General features: G+C 46.7%; 1 protein-coding gene across 3 annotated transcripts in view; it reads right to left on the bottom strand.

The window, feature by feature from the left end:
* Window positions 1-21,414, bottom strand: part of RNF144A (ring finger protein 144A) — a 103,503-nt gene that overhangs the window by 34,767 nt on the left and 47,322 nt on the right. For all 3 annotated transcript variants that reach the window (XM_077291388.1, XM_077291387.1, XM_077291389.1), the window contains exon 4: window positions 17,173-17,233. In XM_077291388.1, the coding sequence (XP_077147503.1) occupies window positions 17,173-17,233 (61 nt within the window). The remainder of the gene's footprint in view (window positions 1-17,172; window positions 17,234-21,414) is intronic.

The following is a 21,414-nucleotide window of genomic DNA, read 5'->3' as shown; positions in this document are numbered from 1 at the left end:
TTGGGGTAACTTTGATTAGCCAGCCACTCCTGGGAGTGTTTTTGCCATTTGTGGATAATGGCTCTCACTGTGGTTCGCTGAAGTCTCAAAGCTTTAACCATGGCTTTATAACCTTTTCCAGACTGATAGATCTCAATTACTTTGTTTCTCATTTGTTCCAGAACTTCTTTGGATTACGCATGATGTATAGCGTTTGAGGATATTTTAGCCTACTTTACCTTGTCAGGCAGGTCCTATTTAAGTGATTTCTTGATTGAGCATAGGTGTGGCAGTAATCAGCTTATATTTCCCAGAGGAGCATTGCACGGTGAATAAGCCTCCTTACCTTGACAAGCCAGAGCTGGTATGTCACTCTCCATAAGGAGAAACGTTACCCCTTAGTGAAAAAATTAGTGATGAAGCGACGGTAAAAATTCGCTAATGCCCCTTCCGTGTTTCAGTCCTTCATGCACGACATCTTCCGAGAGTATCTGGATAGATTCATGATTGTGTACCTGGATGATATTTTGGTCTTTTCTGATGATTGGGAGTCTCATGTGAAGCAGGTCAGGATGGTGTTTCAGGTCCTGCGTGCCAATGCCTTGTTTGTGAAGGGCTCTAAATGTCTCTTTGGAGTCCAGAAGGTTTCCTTTTTGGGCTTTATTTTTTCCCCTTCTACTATCGAGATGGATCCAGTTAAAGTCCAGGCCATCTATGACTGGACTCAACCTACATCGGTGAAGAGCCTTCAGAAGTTCTTGGGCTTTGCTATTTTTTACCGTCGCTTCATCACTAATTTTTCTAGTGTGGTTAAGCCTTTGACGGATTTGACTAGAAAGGGTGCTGATGTGACTAATTGGTCTTCTGTGGCCGTTGAGGCCTTTCAGGAGCTGAAACGTCGGTTTTCTTCGGCTCCTGTCTTGCGTCAGCCTGATGTCTCTCTTCCCTTTCAGGTCGAGGTTGATGCTTCTGAGATTGGAGCAGGGGCTGTCTTGTCACAGAGAAGCTCTGATGGCTCGGTGATGAGACCATGTGCTTTCTTTTCTAGAAAGTTTCCGCCTGCCGAGCGGAATTATGATGTTGGTAATCGGGAGTTGTTGGCAATGAAGTGGGCATTCGAGGAGTGGCGACATTGGCTTGAGGGAGCCAAGCATCGCGTGGTGGTCTTGACGGATCACAAGAATTTGATTTATCTCGAGTCTGCCAAGCGGTTAAATCCTAGACAAGCTAGATGGTCGCTGTTTTTCTCCCGTTTTGATTTCGTGGTTTCATACCTTCCGGGCTCAAAGAATGTGAAGGCTGATGCCCTTTCTATGAGTTTTGTGCCTGACTCTCCGGGAGTTTCTGAGCCGGCTGGTATCCTCAGAGAGGGGGTGATCTTGTCTGCCATCTCCCCTGATTTGCGGCGGGCGCTGCAGGAGTTTCAGGCCGATAGACCTGACCGTTGTCCACCGGAGAGACTGTTTGTCCCGGATAGATGGACCAGTAGAGTAATTTCCGAGGTTCATTCTTCAGTGTTAGCGGGTCATCCTGGGATCTTTGGTACCAGGGATTTGGTGGCTAGGTCATTTTGGTGGCCTTCTTTGTCGCGGGATGTGCGTTCCTTTGTGCAGTCCTGTGGGATTTGTGCTCGGGCCAAGCCTTGCTGTTCTCGTGCCAGTGGATTGCTTTTGCCTTTGCCTGTCCCGAAGAGGCCTTGGACGCATATTTCCATGGATTTTATTTCGGATCTTCCAGTCTCTCAGAGGATGTCTGTCATCTGGGTGGTTTGTGATCGTTTTTCTAAAATGGTCCATTTGGTGCCTTTGCCTAAGTTGCCCTCCTCCTCTGATTTGGTTCCGCTGTTTTTTCAGAATGTGGTCCGTTTGCATGGTATTCTGGAGAACATTGTGTCTGACAGGGGGTCCCAGTTTGTGTCCAGATTTTGGCGGTCCTTTTTTGCTAAGATGGGCAATGATTTGTCTTTTTATTCGGCCTTCCATCCTCAGACGAATGGCCAAACCGAACGTACTAATCAGACCTTGGAAACTTATCTGAGATGTTTTGTTTCTGCTGATCAGGATGATTGGGTGACTTTTTTGCCATTGGCTGAGTTCGCCCTCAATAATCGGGCTAGTTCCGCTACTTTAGTTTCGCCTTTTTTTTGTAATTCTGGTTTTCATCCTCGTTTTTCCTCAGGTCAGGTTGAACCTTCTGACTGTCCTGGGGTGGATTCTGTGGTGGATAGGTTGCAGCAGATTTGGAACCACGTAGTGGACAATTTGACGTTGTCACAGGAGAAGGCTCAGCGCTTTGCTAATCGCCGTCGCTGTGTGGGTCCCCGACTTTGTGTGGGGGATTTGGTATGGTTGTCATCTCGTTATGTTCCGATGAAGGTTTCCTCTCCTAAGTTCAAACCTCGTTTCATCGGTCCTTATAAGATTTTAGAAATCCTCAATCCTGTGTCATTTCGTTTGGACCTCCCAGCATCTTTTGCCATTCATAATGTGTTCCATAGGTCATTGTTGCGGAGGTATGTGGTGCCTGTGGTTCCTTCTGTTGACCCTCCAGCTCCGGTGTTGGTCGAGGGAGAATTGGAGTATGTGGTGGAGAAGATCTTGGATTCTCGTATTTCGAGACGGAAGCTTCAGTACTTGGTTAAATGGAAGGGCTATGGTCAGGAGGATAATTCCTGGGTTGTTGCCTCTGATGTCCATGCTGCCGATTTGGTTCGTGCCTTTCATTTGGCTCGTCCTGATCGGCCTGGGGGCTCGGGTGAGGGTTCGGTGACGGTGACCCCTCCTCAAGGGGGGGGTACTGTTGTGAATTCCGTTCTCGGGCTCCCTCCTGTGGAGGGTACTTTGTGAGTTCTGTTCATGGGCTCCCTCTGGTGGCTTTTAGTGTTACGGCTGGTCTGTAGCTGGACTCCAGCTGCCTCGTTTCCTGCTAGGCCTGCTGCTTATTTAACTCCATCTGGACCTTTACTTGTTGCCTGCTGTCGTTGTATTCAGTACTGGTTCAGATCTCTCTGGGACTTCCCTTGTGACCTGTCTCCTCGTGGAGAAGCTAAGTTCATGCTAGTCTATTTTTGCTCATTGCTATTTGAAAATGTTTCTCAGTATGTTATGAGTTCAGTCCAGCTTGCTTATATGCTATTTGATTGCTAGCTGGAAGCACTGGGGTGCGGAGTTGCGCCCCTCACATCGTGAGTCGGTGTGGGGGTCTTTTTGTATTCTCTGCGTGGATACCTTTGTAGTATTTTATACTGACCGCACAGATTCCTTGCTATCTTCTGACTATTTAGTTATTAGCGGGCCTCATTTGCTAAAACCTATTTTCATTTCTATGTTTGTGTTTTCCCCTTAAACTCACCGTTATTATTTGTGGGGGGCTGCTTACACTTTGGGGAAAATTTCTCTGAGGCAAGTGAGGCTTTGTTTCTCTCTAGGGGTAGCTAGTTTCTCAGGCTGTGAACGAGGCGTCTAGGCCGAGTTAGGAACGCTACACGGCTGCCTATAGTGTTTGTTGATAGGATCAGAATTGCGGTCAGTAAAGTTCCCACATTCCCAGAGCTTGTCCTTATTTTTGGTTTACCCATCAGGTCAGTTCATGTGTTCCTTACCACCAGGATCATAACAGCCTGCTGCATCCTACTAAGTGTGCATTTATCATCAGACAGGGTTTTGGGAAAGCCATATCTCACTGTATGTATGTGAAGCTCTATCACCACTGTGGATGTGATGTGGGGATATGTGAAGTTCTATCACCGCTGTGGATTTGATGTGGGGACATGTGTAGCTCTATCACCACTGTGGATGTGATGTGGAGACATGTGAAGTTCTATCACCACTGTGGATGTCATGTGGGGACATGTGAAGTTCTATCACCACTGTGGATGTCATGTGGGGACATGTGAAGCTCTATCACCACTGTGGATGTGATGTGGGGACATGTGAAGCTCTATCACCACAGTGGATGTCATGTGGGGACATGTGAAGCTCTATCACCACTGTGGATGTGATGTGGAGACATGTGAAGCTCTATCACCACTGTGGATGTGATGTGGGGACATGTGAAGTTCTATCACCGCTGTGGATTTGATGTGGGGACATGTGTAGCTCTATCACCACTGTGGATGTGATGTGGAGACATGTGAAGTTCTATCACCACTGTGGATGTCATGTGGGGACATGTGAAGTTCTATCACCACTGTGGATGTCATGTGGGGACATGTGAAGCTCTATCACCACTGTGGATGTGATGTGGGGACATGTGAAGCTCTATCACCACTGTGGATGTCATGTGGGGACATGTGAAGCTCTATCACCACTGTGGATGTGATGTGGGGACATGTGAACCTCTATCACCACTGTGGATGTGATGTGGAGACATGTGAAGCTCTATCACCGCTGTGGATGTGATGTGGGGACATGTGAAGCTCTATCACCACTGTGGATGTGATGTGGGGATATGTGAAGCTCTATCACCACTGTGGATGTGATGTAGGGACATATGAAGCTCTATCATCACTGTGGATGTGATGTGGGGACATGTGAAGCTCTATCACCACTGTGGATGTGATGTGGGGACATATGAAGCACTATCACCACTGTGGATGTGATGTGGGGACATGGGAAGCTCTAAAACTACTGTGGATGTGATGTGGAGACATGTGAAGTTCTATCACCACTGTGCATGTGATGTGGGGACATATGAAGCACTATCACCACTGTGGATGTGATGGGGGGACATGTGAAGCTCTATCACCACTGTGCATGTGATGTGGAGACATGTGAAGCTCTATAACCACTGTGGATGTGATGTGGAGACATGTGAAGCTCTATCACCACTGTGGATGTGATGTGAGGACATGTGAAGCTCTATCACCACTGTGGATGTGATGTGAGGACATGTGAAGCTCTATCACCACTGTGGATGTGATGTGGAGACATGTGAAGCTCTATCACCACTGTGGATGTGAGGTGGAGACATGTGGAGCTCTATCACCTCTGTGGATGTGATGTGGAGACATGTGATGCTCTATCACCAATGTGGATATGATGTGGGGACATGTGAAGTCCTATCACCTCTGTGGATGTGATGTGGAGACGTGTGAAGCTCTATCACCACTGTTGATGTGATGTGAGGACATGTGAAGTTCTATCACCACTGTGGATGTGATGTGGAGACATGTGAAGCTCTATCACCACTGTGGATGTGATGTGGAGACATGTGAAGTTCCATCACCACTGTGGATGTGATGTGGGGACATGTGAAGCTCTATCACAACTGTGGATGTGATGTGGAGACATGTGACGCTCTATCATCACTGTGGATGTGATGTGAGGACATGTGAAGCTCTATCACCACTGTGGATGTGATGTGGGGTCATGTGAAGCTCTATCACCACTGTAGATGTGGGGACATGTGAAGTTCTATCATCACTGTGGATGTGATGTGGAGACATGTGAAGTTCTATCACCACTGTGGATGTGATGTGGAAACATGTGAAGCTCTATCACCACTGTGGATGTGGGGACATGTGAAGTTTTATCACCACTGTGGATGTGATGTGGGGACATGTGAAGCTCTATCACCACTGTGGATGTGATGTGGGGACATGTGAAGGTCTATCACCACTGTGGATGTGATGTGGAGACATGTGAGGCTCTATCACCACTGTGGATGTGATGTGGGGACATGTGAAGCTGTATCAACACTGTGCATGTGATGTGGGGACATGTGAAGCTCTATCACCACTGTGGATGTGATGTGGGGACATGTGAAGCTCTATCACCGATGTGGATGTGATGTGGGGACATGTGAAGCTCTATCACCGCTGTGGATGTGAGGTGGGGACATGTGAAGCTCTATCACCACTGTGGATGTGATGTGAGGACATGTGAAGCTCTATCACCACTGTGGATGTGAGGTGGGGACATGTGAAGCTCTATCACCACTGTGGATGTGATGTGGGGACATGTGAAGCTCTATCACCACAGTGGATGTGATGTGGGGTCATGTGAAGCTCTATCACCACTGTGGATGTGATGGGGGGTCGTGTGAAGCTCTATCACCACTGTGGATGTGATGTGGGGACATGTGAAGCTCTATCACCACTGTGGATGTGATGTTGAAACATGTGAAGCTCTATCACCACTGTGGATGTAATGTGGGGACCTGTGAAGCTCTATCACCACTGTGGATGTGATGTGGGGACATGTGAAGTTCCATCACCACTGTGGATGTGATGTGGGGACATGTGAAGCTCTATCACAACTGTGGATGTGATGTGGAGACATGTGACGCTCTATCATCACTGTGGATGTGATGTGAGGACATGTGAAGCTCTATCACCACTGTGGATGTGATGTGGGGTCATGTGAAGCTCTATCACCACTGTAGATGTGGGGACATGTGAAGTTCTATCATCACTGTGGATGTGATGTGGAGACATGTGAAGTTCTATCACCACTGTGGATGTGATGTGGAAACATGTGAAGCTCTATCACCACTGTGGATGTGGGGACATGTGAAGTTTTATCACCACTGTGGATGTGATGTGGGGACATGTGAAGCTCTATCACCACTGTGGATGTGATGTGGGGACATGTGAAGCTCTATCACCACTGTGGATGTGATGTGGAGACATGTGAGGCTCTATCACCACTGTGGATGTGATGTGGGGACATGTGAAGCTCTATCACCACTGTGGATGTGAAGTGGGGACATGTGAAGCTCTATCACCACTGTGGATGTGATGTGGAGACATGTGAAGTTCCATCACCACTGTGGATGTGATGTGGAGACATGTGACGCTCTATCACCACTGTGGATGTGATGTGGGGACATGTGAAGCTCTATCACCACTGTGGATGTGATGTGGAGACATGTGAAGCTCCATCACCACTGTGGATGTGATGTGGGGACATGTGGAGCTCTATCACCACTGTGGATGTGATGTGGGGACATGTGAAGCTCTATCACCACTGTGGATGTGATGTGGGGACATGTGGAGCTCTATCACCACTGTGGATGTGATGTGGGGACATGTGTAGCTCTATCACCACTGTGGATGTGATGTGGGGACATGTGAAGCTCTATCACCACTGTGGATGTGATGTGGAGACATGTGAAGCTCTATCACCACTGTGGATGTGATGTGGAGACATGTGAAGCTCTATTACCACTGTGGATGTGATGTGAGGACATGTGAAGTTCCATCACCACTGTGGATGTGATGTGGGGACATGTGAAGCTCTATCACCACTGTGGATGTGATGTGGGGACATGTGAAGCTCTATCACCACTGTGGATGTGATGTTACATAGTTACATACCGTATATACTCGAGTATAAGCCGAGATTTTCAGCCCAAATTTTTGGGCTGAAAGTGCCCCTCTCGGCTTATACTCGAGTCATGATCGGTGGTGGGGTCGGCGGGTGAGCACTGTCATATACTTACCTGCTTCCGGGGCTCCTGGCGCTCCCCCTGCCCGTCCCACGGTCTCCGGGTGCCGCAGCCTCTTCCCCTGTTCAGCGGTCACGTGGGACCGCTGATTAGAGAAATGAATAGGCTGCTCCACCTCCCATAGGGGCGGAGCCGCATAATTCATTTCTCTAATCAGCGGTGCCGGTGACCGCTGACAGAGGAAGAGGCTGCGGCACCGAAGACCAGCTGTCCGGGGGAGGGAGCGGGACGCCGGGAGCAGGTAAGTATCGCATATTCACCTGTCCGCGTTCCACACGCCGGGCGCCGCGCCATCTTCCCGGCGTCTCTTCGCACTGACTGTGCAGGTCAGAGGGCGCGATGACGCATATAGTGTGCGCGCCGCCCTCTGCCTGATCAGTCAGTGCGGAGAGACGCCGGGAAGATGGCGCCGAGGAGCTGCAAGCAAGACAGGTGAGTATGTGTTTTTTTTTTTTTATTGCAGCAGCAGCACAGCTTTATGTGGAGCATCTATGGGGCAATGGTGCAGAGCATTATATGGCAGAGCTATGGGGCAACGGTGCAGAGTACTATATGGCACAGCTATGGGGCAATGGTGCAGAGCACTATATGGCACAGCTATGGGGCAACGGTGCAGAGCACTATATGGCACAGCTATGGGGCAACGGTGCAGAGCACTATATGGCACAGCTATGGGGCAACGGTGCAGAGCACTATATATATGGCACACCTATGGGGCAACGGTGCAGAGCACTATATGGCACAGCTATGGGGCAACAGTGCAGAGCACTATATGGCACAGCTATGGGGCAACGGTGCAGAGCACTATATGGCACAGCTATGGGGCAACGGTGCAGAGCACTATATGGCACAGCTATGGGGCAACGGTGCAGAGCACTATATGGCACAGCTATGGGGCAACGGTGCAGAGCACTATATATATGGCACACCTATGGGGCAACGGTGCAGAGCACTATATGGCACAGCTATGGGGCAACAGTGCAGAGCACTATATGGCACAGCTATGGGGCAACGGTGCAGAGCACTATATGGCACAGCTATGGGGCAACGGTGCAGAGCACTATATGGCACAGCTATGGGGCAACGGTGCAGAGCACTATATGGCACAGCTATGGGGCAATGGTGCAGAGCACTATATGGCACAGCTATGGGGCAACGGTGCAGAGCATTATATATATGGCACAGCTATCTATGGGGCAACGGTGCAGAGCACTATATATATGGCACAGCTATGGGGCAACGGTGCAGAGCATTGTATATATGGCACAGCTTTATGTGGAGTATCTATGGGGCCATAATGAACGGTGCAGAGCATTATATATGGCACAGCTTTATGTGGAGCATCTATGGGGCCATAATGAATGGTATGGAGTATCTATTTCTAATTTTGAAATTCACCGGTACCTGCTGCATTTTCCACCCTAGGCTTATACTCGAGTCAATAAGTTTTCCCAGTTTTTTGTGGCAAAATTAGGGGGGTCGGCTTATACTCGGGTCGGCTTATACTCGAGTATATACGGTAGTTATTAAGGTTGAAGGAAGACTTTAAGTCCATCTAGTTCAACCCATAGCCTAACCTAACATGCCCTAACATGTTGATCCAGGGGAAGGCAAAAAAACCCCATGTGGTAAGAGTAAGCTCCACCATGGGTAAAAAAATTCCATCCCGACCCCACATACGGCAATCAGTCTAGTTCCCTGGATCAACGCCCTATCAAGGAATCTAATATATATACCCTGTAATATTATACTTTTCCAGAAAGGCATCCAGTCCCCTCTTAAATTTAAGTAATGAATCACTCATTACAACATCATACGGCAGAGAGTTCCATAGTCTCACTGCTCTTACAGTAAAGAATCCGCGTCTGTTATTATGCTTAAACCTTTTTTCCTCCAGACATAGAGGATGCCCCCTTGTCCCTGTCACCGGTCTATGATTAAAAAGATCATCAGAAAGGTCTTTGTACTGTCCCCTCATATATTTATACATTAACATAAGATCACCCCTTAGCCTTCGTTTTTCCAAACTAAACAGCCCCAAGTGTAATAACCTATCTTGGTATTGCAGACCCCCCAGTCCTCAAATAACCTTGGTCGCTCTTCTCTGCACCCGCTCCAGTTCAGCTATGTCTTTCTTATACACCGGAGACCAGAACTGTGCACAGTATTCTAAGTGTGGTCGAACTAGTGACTTGAATAGAGGTAAAATTATGTTCTCCTCATGAGCATCTATGCCTCTTTTAATGCATCCCATTATTTTATTTGCCTTTGTAGCAGCTGCCTGACACTGGCCACTGAATATGAGTTTGTCATCCACCCATATACCCAGGTCTTTTTCATTGACGGTTTTGCCCAGAGTTTTAGAATTAAGCACATAGTTATACATCTTATTACTTCTACCCAAGTGCATGACCTTACATTTATCCCCATTAAAGCTCATTTGCCATTTATCAGCCCAAGCTTCTAGTTTACATAAATCATCCTGTAATATAATGTGGGGACATGTGAAATTCTATCACCACTGTGGATGTGAGGTGGGGACATGTGAAGCTCTATCACCACTGTGGATGTGAGGTGGGGACATGTGAAGCTCTATCACCACTGTGGATGTGATGTGAGGACATGTGAAGCTCTATCACCACTGTGGATGTGAGGTGGGGACATGTGAAGCTCTATCACCACTGTGGATGTGATGTGGGGACATGTGAAGCTGTATCAACACTGTGCATGTGATGTGAGGACATGTGAAGCTCTATCACCACTGTGGATGTGAGGTGGGGACATGTGAAGTTCTATCACCACTGTGGATGTGATGTGGGGACATGTGAAGCTGTATCAACACTGTGCATGTGATGTGGGGACATGTGAAGCTCTATCACCACTGTGGATGTGATGTGGGGACATGTGAAGCTCTATCACCGATGTGGATGTGATGTGGGGACATGTGAAGCTCTATCACCGCTGTGGATGTGAGGTGGGGACATGTGAAGCTCTATCACCACTGTGGATGTGATGTGAGGACATGTGAAGCTCTATCACCACTGTGGATGTGAGGTGGGGACATGTGAAGCTCTATCACCACTGTGGATGTGATGTGGGGACATGTGAAGCTCTATCACCACAGTGGATGTGATGTGGGGTCATGTGAAGCTCTATCACCACTGTGGATGTGATGGGGGGTCGTGTGAAGCTCTATCACCACTGTGGATGTGATGTGGGGACATGTGAAGCTCTATCGCCACTGTGGATGTGATGTGGAGACATGTGAAGCTCTATCACCACTGTGGATGTGATGTGGAGACATGTGAAGCTCTACAACCACTGTGCATGTGATGTGGGGACCTATGAAGCTCTGTCACCACTGTGGATGTGATGTGGGGACATGTGAAGCTCTATCGCCACTGTGGATGTGATGTGGAGACATGTGAAGCTCTACCACCACTGTGGATGTGATGTGGGGACATGTGAAGTTCTATCACCACTGTGGATGTGATGTGGGGACATGTGACGGTCTATCACCACTGTGGATGTGATGTGGGGAGATGTGGAGCTCTATCACCACTGTGGAAGTGATGTGGGGACATGTGAAGCTGTATCAACACTGTGCATGTGATGTGGGGACATGTGAAGCTCTATCACCACTGTGGATGTGATGTGGGGACATGTGAAGCTCTATCACCGATGTGGATGTGATGTGGGGACATGTGAAGCTCTATCACCGCTGTGGATGTGAGGTGGGGACATGTGAAGCTCTATCACCACTGTGGATGTGATGTGAGGACATGTGAAGCTCTATCACCACTGTGGATGTGAGGTGGGGACATGTGAAGCTCTATCACCACTGTGGATGTGATGTGGGGACATGTGGAGCTCTATCACCACAGTGGATGTGATGTGGGGTCATGTGAAGCTCTATCACCACTGTGGATGTGATGGGGGGTCGTGTGAAGCTCTATCACCACTGTGGATGTGATGTGGGGACATGTGAAGCTCTATCACCACTGTGGATGTGATGTTGAAACATGTGAAGCTCTATCACCACTGTGGATGTAATGTGGGGACCTGTGAAGCTCTATCACCACTGTGGATGTGATGTGGGGACATGTGAAGCTCTATCGCCACTGTGGATGTGATGTGGAGACATGTGAAGCTCTATCACCACTGTGGATGTGATGTGGAGACATGTGAAGCTCTACAACCACTGTGCATGTGATGTGGGGACCTATGAAGCTCTGTCACCACTGTGGATGTGATGTGGGGACATGTGAAGCTCTATCGCCACTGTGGATGTGATGTGGAGACATGTGAAGCTCTACCACCACTGTGGATGTGATGTGGGGACATGTGAAGTTCTATCACCACTGTGGATGTGATGTGGGGACATGTGACGGTCTATCACCACTGTGGATGTGATGTGGGGAGATGTGGAGCTCTATCACCACTGTGGAAGTGATGTGGGGACATGTGAAGCTCTATCACCACTGTGCATGTGATGTGGGGACATGTGGAGCTCTATTACCACTGTGGATGTGATGTGGGGACATGTGAAGCTCTATCACCACTGTGGATGTGATGTGGGGACCTGTGAAGCTCTATCACCACTGTGGATGTGATGTTGAAACATGTGAAGCTCTATCACCACTGTGGATGTGATGTTGAAACATGTGAAGCTCTATCACCACTGTGGATGTGATGTGGGGACATGTGAAGCTCTATCACCACTGTGGATGTGATGTTGAAACATGTGAAGCTCTATCACCACTGTGGATGTGATGTGGGGACCTGTGAAGCTCTATCACCACTGTGGATGTGATGTGGGGACCTGTGAAGCTCTGTCACCACAGTGGATGTGATGTGGGGACATGTGAAGCTCTATCGCCACTGTGGATGTGATGTGGAGACATGTGAAGCTCTACCACCACTGTGGATGTGATGTGGGGACATGTGAAGTTCTATCACCACTGTGGATGTGATGTGGGGACATGTGACGGTCTATCACCACTGTGGATGTGATGTGGGGACATGTGAAGCTCTATCACCACTGTGGATGTGATGTGGGGACATGTGGAGCTCTATCACCACTGTGGAAGTGATGTGGGAACATGTGAAGCTCTATCACCACTGTGCATGTGATGTGGGGACATGTGGAGCTCTATTACCACTGTGGATGTGATGTGGGGACATGTGAAGCTCTATCACCACTGTGGATGTGATGTGGGGACCTGTGAAGCTCTATCACCACTGTGGATGTGATGTTGAAACATGTGAAGCTCTATCACCACTGTGGATGTGATGTGATGACCTGTGAAGCTCTATCACCACTGTGGATGTGATGTGGAGACATGTGAAGCTCTATCACCACTGTGGATGTGATGTGGGGACCTGTGAAGCTCTATCACCACTGTGGATGTGATGTGGGGACCTGTGAAGCTCTATCACCACTGTGGATGTGATGTGGGGACATGTGAAGTTCTATCACCACTGTGGATGTGATGTGGAGACATTTGAAGCTCTATCACCGCTGTGGATGTGATGTGGGGACATGTGAAGTTCTGTCACCGTTGTGGATGTGATGTGGGGACATGTGAAGCTCTATCACCACTGTGGATGTGATGTGGAGACATTTGAAGCTCTATCACCGCTGTGGATGTGATGTGGGGACATGTGACACTTTATCACCGCCGTGGATGTGATGTGGGCACATGTGAAGTTCTATCACCACTGTGGATGTGATGTGGGGACATGTGAAGCTCTATCACCACTGTGGATGTGATGTGGAGACATTTGAAGCTCTATCACCACTGTGGATGTGATGTGGGGACATGTGAAGTTCTATCACCACTGTGGATGTGATGTGGAGACATTTGAAGCTCTATCACCGCTGTGGATGTGATGTGGGGACATGTGAAGTTCTGTCACCACTGTGGATGTGATGTGGGGACATGTGAAGCTCTATCACCACTGTGGATGTGATGTGGAGACATTGGAAGCTCTATCACCGCTGTGGATGTGATGTGGGGACATGTGAAGCTCTGTCACCGCCGTGGATGTGATGTGGGCACATGTGAAGTTCTATCACCACTGTGGATGTGATGTGGGGACATGTGAAGCTCTATCACCACTGTGGATGTGATGTGGGGACCTGTGAAGCTCTATCACCACTGTGGATGTGATGTGGGGACATGTGAAGCTCTATTACCACTGTGGATATGATGGGGGGACATGTGAAGCTCTATCACCACTGTGGATGTGATGTGGGGACCTGTGAAGCTCTATAACCACTGTGGATGTGATGTGGGGACATGTGAAGTTCTATCACCACTGTGGATGTGATGTGGAGACATGTGAAGCTCTATCACCACTGTGGATGTGATGTGGGGACATGTGAAGCTCTATTACCACTGTGGATATGATGGGGGGACATGTGAAGCTCTATCACCACTGTGGATGTGATGTGGGGACCTGTGAAGCTCTATAACCACTGTGGATGTGATGTGGGGACATGTGAAGTTCTATCACCACTGTGGATGTGATGTGGAGACATGTGAAGCTCTATCACCACTGTGGATGTGATGTGGAAACATTCAGGGTGGATAAAAATCAATGTTTTTTAAAAAAAATCAAAAAAATCGGATTTTTGATTTAAATCGGATTTTTTTGATTTAAATCGGATTTTTTTCAATAAACTGCTTTTTGAGGAAAATATTTTACCATCCAAAGGTTCTTCCATCATGAGATAAAGCTGAGTTGTTTAACTCAGTAGAATAAAGGCTGTATATGTGTAACATTCACAATGCCATGCTCTTCCAGAGGTTTCTGTAGGATGCTGACTATCCAACAAGTTTGGGCATGTCAACTGAATGGAAAAAGAAACTAAACCAAAAGTGAAACCAAGCTAGAAGTGTGGAATTAAAGGGGCAGTATGAACAAAATGTGGAGGCTATTAATAGTTTATACAATTAAGACGTGCTGCTTTTAAACACCTACCTATTGCCATATAGTAAAACAAAAAAGATTTTTACTTACTTTGGGGTCCCCCCCTCACCCTGGCGTTAGATCGTTGCCCCTAGTTTCGTCCGTGTAACTATGGGCGCACATGCGCACTGCTCTCACTTCTCATTTTAATCGTGATTTATATTAAAAAAAAACCTTTTGATTTAAATCGTGATTTAAATCATGATTTAAATCGGCGTGATTTAAATCAATCCACCCTGGAAACATTTGAAGCTCTATCACCGCTGTGGATGTGATGTGGGGACATGGGAAGCTCTATCACCACTGTGGATGTGATGTGGAGACATTTGAAGCTCTATCACCGCTGTGGATGTGATGTGGGGACATGTGACACTCTATCACCGCCGTGGATGTGATGTGGGCACATGTGAAGTTCTATCACCACTGTGGATGTGATGTGGGGACATGTGAAGCTCTATCACCACTGTGGATGTGATGTGGAGACATTTGAAGCTCTATCACCACTGTGGATGTGATGTGGGGACCTGTGAAGCTCTATCACCACTGTGGATGTGATGTGGGGACATGTGAAGTTCTATCACCACTGTGGATGTGATGTGGAGACATTTGAAGCTCTATCACCGCTGTGGATGTGATGTGGGGACATGTGAAGCTCTATCACCGCTGTGGATGTGATGTGGGGACATGTGAAGCTCTATCACCACTGTGGATGTGATGTGGGGACATGTGAAGCTCTATCACCACTGTGGATGTGATGTGGGGACCTGTGAAGCTCTATCACCACTGTGGATGTGATGTGGGGACATGTGAAGCTCTATCACCACTGTGGATGTGATGTGGGGACCTGTGAAGCTCTATCACCACTGTGGATGTTATGTGGGGACATGTGAAGTTCTATCACCACTGTGGATGTGATGTGGAGACATTTGAAGCTCTATCACCGCTGTGGATGTGATGTGGGCACATGTGAAGTTCTATCACCACTGTGGATGTGATGTGGGGACATTTGAAGCTCTATCACCACTGTGGATGTGATGTGGAGACATTTGAAGCTCTATCACCACTGTGGATGTGATGTGGGGACATGTGAAGCTCTATCACCACTGTGGATGTGATGTGGGGACATGTGAAGTTCTATCACCACTGTGGATGTGATGTGGAGACATTTGAAGCTCTATCACCGCTGTGGATGTGATGTGGGGACATGTGAAGCTCTATCACCGCTGTGGATGTGATGTGGGGACATTTGAAGCTCTATCACCGCTGTGGATGTGATGTGGAGACATGTGAAGTTCTATCACCACTGTGGATGTGATGTGGGGACATGTGAAGCTCTATCACCACTGTGGATGTGATGTGGAGACATTTGAAGCTCTATCACCGCTGTGGATGTGATGTGGGGACATGTGAAGTTCTATCATCACTGTGGAAGTAAAATTCAGTAGGAATGAAAGGCAGAAACAAACAAATTATAGGAATGTTGTGTATCACAATACAGCACAGATCAGCTAAAAAAAATGGGATTTTGTGGTCGGACAACCTCTTTAAGTCATACTGGCAGAATCGTCCATCAGTCTAATATAAATAGAGACTTCCAGACACTCCCTCTAATATTATCTGTACAAATGAAGAAGATCCTGCTATTCTGGCTCTCTGCACCCTTCACAGCTCTCTCAGTGCTAGAGATAGCAGCATGGATGGGAAGGGGTGGTATACAGAGCTCCCCAACCTGAAGAAGGGAGAAAGCATCTCAATGGGGGCAAATACAACCGGCTGCAGTAAAGGAGAGAAGCACAATTTTGAGGAAAATGCAGGACAGAAGTTGTGGTGATTTATTAGCAAGTGAAAATCTCAGTGCCCTGGAGACACAGAGCTCACATCCAGCCTGTACTGCTGCGAGGGGCAATCCCACAAGAAACCATCCCTAAACTTGACTCAGGCTGCAAACTGCAAATGTATTGTTCAGCATTGCGTGTCATTTTAATTGTATATAATAAAAGTTACATTTTAATTTTGCTATATGAAACTGCAAATCAAAGCAGGAGAAAGAATTGCAGACTGAAAATTTGTACAATTTTATTAGAGATAGCAGCAGGACGGGATGGGGGTTGTACACAGAACTCCACAGCGTCTCAAGGAGGGCAAATATAACCGGCTGTAGTAAAGGTGTCAGGCACATGGAGAGGAAATTGCAGGACAGAAACTGTGATGATATATTAGCTAGTGAAAATTCCAGCGCCCTGGAGACACAGGCCAACCTGTACTACTGGGAGGGGCACTCCCATAACAGAAAAATCTAACACATGGATCAGGCTGCAAACTGCAAAGCAATACAGAAGAAAAGATTGCAGGCTGAGACTCAGCGGCATTTTATTAACTAAAGGTATACAATAAGGATATCGAAATGTTTTTTTTCTATGTCAAAAGGTGTCTATAGTTTTTAAAGCGACGCTACCAATTATTCTTGGAGATGTGGTTAGTAACAGACAATTCATGAATAAAGCAAAGTCTCCAAGTTCCTACAAAACAACAACCCTACGTTGGGTTTGGGAGTTGTAGTTTTCCAACAGGTAAGGAGCCAAGACTAGAGACCAGTGGAACAAACCATTGACTGTAGTAAGTGTCTTTTGTTGGGCTCAGTGACTCCGAATCATCTGCCCTCGCTGTACCTGAGGTATGGACACTTACTCGCTCAACCAAAACCTATGGATCTATAGAAACAATTTTTCGGACTGGCTAAAAAAGGCTTTAGAGTTAAAAATCAGTTACCTCTTTCGAACTGTAATTTCTTGTACCTTTGCATTATTTCCACTGCAACCATGCATTCAATCTGTGAAAAAAATAAAATATATTAAGTAAAGGAAGCCATACACCAAAGATTGCCGTCAGCCGAAGAGCTATCCTTCCCGACTCTACCCCATATAAGCATGCATGCACGTGCAACGGGAAGACGGGATTGAGTCTTCGATAGACCTCTCTTGTCTGCCAGCAGCTTCATTCCTTCGAGAATAATGGATAGGACATATTGAAATCCAACATGCCCGATCCTTCTTTCCGCCAACATCTGCTATTAGGCCGGCGTCACACTCTGCGTAAGACAATACGGTCCGTATTTTACGGCCGTAATACGGCCGTAATACGCAGAAATGTTCCAAGAATAGTGATCCGCATGTCATCCGTAAGCAGGGTGTGTCAGCGTATTTTGCGCATGGCATCCTCCGTATGTAATCCGTATGGCATCCGTACTGCGATATTTTCTCGCAGGCTTGCAAAACCGACATCTAATGGATTTATGTGCTCAAATGTTCGGGAAAACATATATACAGTATATATATATATATATATATATATATATATATGTCATTGAGACACATATATATATATATAGTCTGTATTTATATTTACTACAGCGCGATATACAGTGGGGCAAAAAAGTATTTAGTCAGTCAGCAATAGTGCAAGTTCCACCACTTAAAAAGATGAGAGGCGTCTGTAATTTACATCATAGGTAGACCTCAACTATGGGAGACAAACTGAGAAAAAAAAATCCAGAAAATCACATTGTCTGTTTTTTTATCATTTTATTTGCATATTATGGTGGAAAATAAGTATTTGGTCAGAAACAAACAATCAAGATTTCTGGCTCTCACAGACCTGTAACTTCTTCTTTAAGAGTCTCCTCTTTCCTCCACTCATTACCTGTAGTAATGGCACCTGTTTAAACTTGTTATCAGTATAAAAAGACACCTGTGCACACCCTCAAACAGTCTGACTCCAAACTCCACTATGGTGAAGACCAAAGAGCTGTCAAAGGACACCAGAAACAAAATTGTAGCCCTGCACCAGGCTGGGAAGACTGAATCTGCAATAGCCAACCAGCTTGGAGTGAAGAAATCAACAGTGGGAGCAATAATTAGAAAATGGAAGACATTCAAGACCACTGATAATCTCCCTCGATCTGGGGCTCCACGCAAAATCTCACCCCGTGGGGTCAGAATGATCACAAGAACGGTGAGCAAAAATCCCAGAACCACGCGGGGGGACCTAGTGAATGAACTGCAGAGAGCTGGGACCAATGTAACAAGGCCTACCATAAGTAACACACTACGCCACCATGGACTCAGATCCTGCAGTGCCAGACGTGTCCCACTGCTTAAGCCAGTACATGTCCGGGCCAGTCTGAAGTTTGCTAGAGAGCATTTGGATGATCCAGAGGAGTTTTGGGAGAATGTCCTATGGTCTGATGAAACCAAACTGGAACTGTTTGGTAGAAACACAACTTGTCGTGTTTGGAGGAAAAAGAATACTGAGTTGCATCCATCAAACACCATACCTACTGTAAAGCATGGTGGTGGAAACATCATGCTTTGGGGCTGTTTCTCTGCAAAGGGGCCAGGACGACTGATCCGGGTACATGAAAGAATGAATGGGGCCATGTATCGTGAGATTTTGAGTGCAAACCTCCTTCCATCAGCAAGGGCATTGAAGATGAAACGTGGCTGGGTCTTTCAACATGACAATGATCCAAAGCACACCGCCAGGGCAACGAAGGAGTGGCTTCGTAAGAAGCATTTCAAGGTTCTGGAGTGGCCTAGCCAGTCTCCAGATCTCAACCCTATAGAAAACCTTTGGAGGGAGTTGAAAGTCCGTGTTGCCAAGCGAAAAGCCAAAAACATCACTGCTCTAGAGGAGATCTGCATGGAGGAATGGGCCAACATACCAACAACAGTGTGTGGCAACCTTGTGAAGACTTACAGAAAACGTTTGACCTCTGTCATTGCCAACAAAGGATATATTACAAAGTATTGAGATGAAATTTTGTTTCTGACCAAATACTTATTTTCCACCATAATATGCAAATAAAATGATAAAAAAAACAGACAATGTGATTTTCTGGATTTTTTTTTCTCAGTTTGTCTCCCATAGTTGAGGTCTACCTATGATGTAAATTACAGACGCCTCGCATCTTTTTAAGTGGTGGAACTTGCACTATTGCTGACTGACTAAATACTTTTTTGCCCCACTGTATGTGAAAAGCTGGTAATTCAATTGCCGGCTTTTCATTTCTCCTTCCCAAACCCGACAGGATATGAGACATGGTTTACATACAGTAAACCATCTCATATTCCCATTTTTTTTGCATATTCCACACTACTAATGTTAGTAGTGTGTGTATGCAAAATTTAGCCGCTGTAGCTGCTAAAATAAAGGGTTAAATGGCGGAAAAAATTGGTGTGGGCTCCCGTGCATTTTTCTCCGCCAGAGCGGTAAAGCCAGTGACTGACGGCAGATATTAATAGCCAGGAGAGGGTCCATGGTTATTGCCCCCCCCCCGTGGCTAAAAACATCTGCCCCCAGCCACCCCAGAAAAGGCACATCTGGAAGATGCACCTATTCTGGCACTTGGCCACTCTCTTCCCACTCCCGTGTAGCTGTGGGATATGGGGTAATGAAGGGTTAATGCCACCTTGCTATTGTAAGGTGAAATTAAGCCAGATTAATAATGGAGAGGCGTCAATTATGACACCTATCCATTATTAATCCAATTGTTTGAAAGGGTTAAAAAACCCACACACACATGATTTAAAAGTATTTTAATGAAATAAACACAGCGGTTGTTTTAATATTTTATTGCTCTCTCAATCCATTTGCAGACCCTCGCTTGGCAAAACAATAAACCCACAATATACATACCTTCTGCTGACCCATCACGTCCCACGAGGTAATCCATCTGAAGGGGTTAAAATAATTTACAAGCAGGAGCCCTGCAAATGCAGCTGTGCTCGTGCTTGTAATTCCCCGGCGAATGAAGGAAATGTAGGTCATTGACCTACATTTCCTTCAGTCGCGGTGATGCGCCCCCTGGTGGATGTCCTCATATGACCTGGAGCGTGGGAAAAAGTTCCCAGGCTGCAGTTCATGAGAACATCCAGCAGGGGCGCATCACCGCGACTGAAGGAAATGTAGGTCAATGACCTACATTTCCTTCATTCGCCGGGGAATTACAAGCACGAGCACAGCTGTATTTGCAGGGCTCCTGCTTGTAAATTATTTTAACCCCTTCAGATGGATTACCTCGTGGGACGTGACGGGTCAGCAGAAGGTATGTATATTGTGGGTTTATTGTTTTGCCAAGCGAGGGTCTGCAAATGGATTGAGAGAGCAATAAAATATTAAAACAACCGCTGTGTTTATTTCATTAAAATACTTTTAAATCATGTGTGTGTGTGTTTTTTAACCCTTTCAAACAATTGGATTAATAATGGATAGGTGTCATAATTGACGCCTCTCCATTATTAATCTGGCTTAATTTCACCTTACAATAGCAAGGTGGCATTAACCCTTCATTACCCCATATCCCACAGCTACACGGGAGTGGGAAGAGAGTGGCCAAGTGCCAGAATAGGCGCATCTTCCAGATGTGCCTTTTCTGGGGTGGCTGGGGGCAGATGTTTGTAGCCAGGGGGGCCAATAACCATGGACCCTCTCCTGGCTATTAATATCTGCCGTCAGTCACTGGCTTTACCACTCTGGCGGAGAAAATTGCGCGGGAGCCCACGCCAATTTTTTCCGCCATTTAACCCTTTATTTTAGCAGCTACAGCGCTGAAATTTTGCACATACACACTACTAACATTAGTAGTGTGCAATATGCAAAAAAAAAGGGGATATGAGATGGTTTACTGTATGAAAACCATGTCTCATATCCTGTCGGGTTTGTGCAGGAGAAATGAAAAGCCGGCAATTGAATTACTGACTTTTCACTAACACCGCTGCGTATTTCTCGCAAGTCACACTGCTGGTCCGTGTGGAATCCGTATTTTTCTCGCCCCCATAGACTTTCATTGGCGATTTTTTTGCGCAATACGCTGACAAACGCAGCATGCTGCGATTTTGTACGGCCGTAGAAAGCCGTATAATACTGAACCGTAATATATGGCTGATAGGAGCAGCCCCATTGAGAATAATTGTGCCGTTTATTTTGCGAGTTTTACGGACGTATTTTCTGCGC

The sequence above is a fragment of the Ranitomeya variabilis genome, chromosome 2, assembly GCF_051348905.1.
Source record: "Ranitomeya variabilis isolate aRanVar5 chromosome 2, aRanVar5.hap1, whole genome shotgun sequence".
In the NCBI taxonomy this organism is placed as follows: Eukaryota; Metazoa; Chordata; class Amphibia; order Anura; family Dendrobatidae; genus Ranitomeya; species Ranitomeya variabilis.
This window is presented reverse-complemented; position numbering and strand designations above follow the sequence as displayed.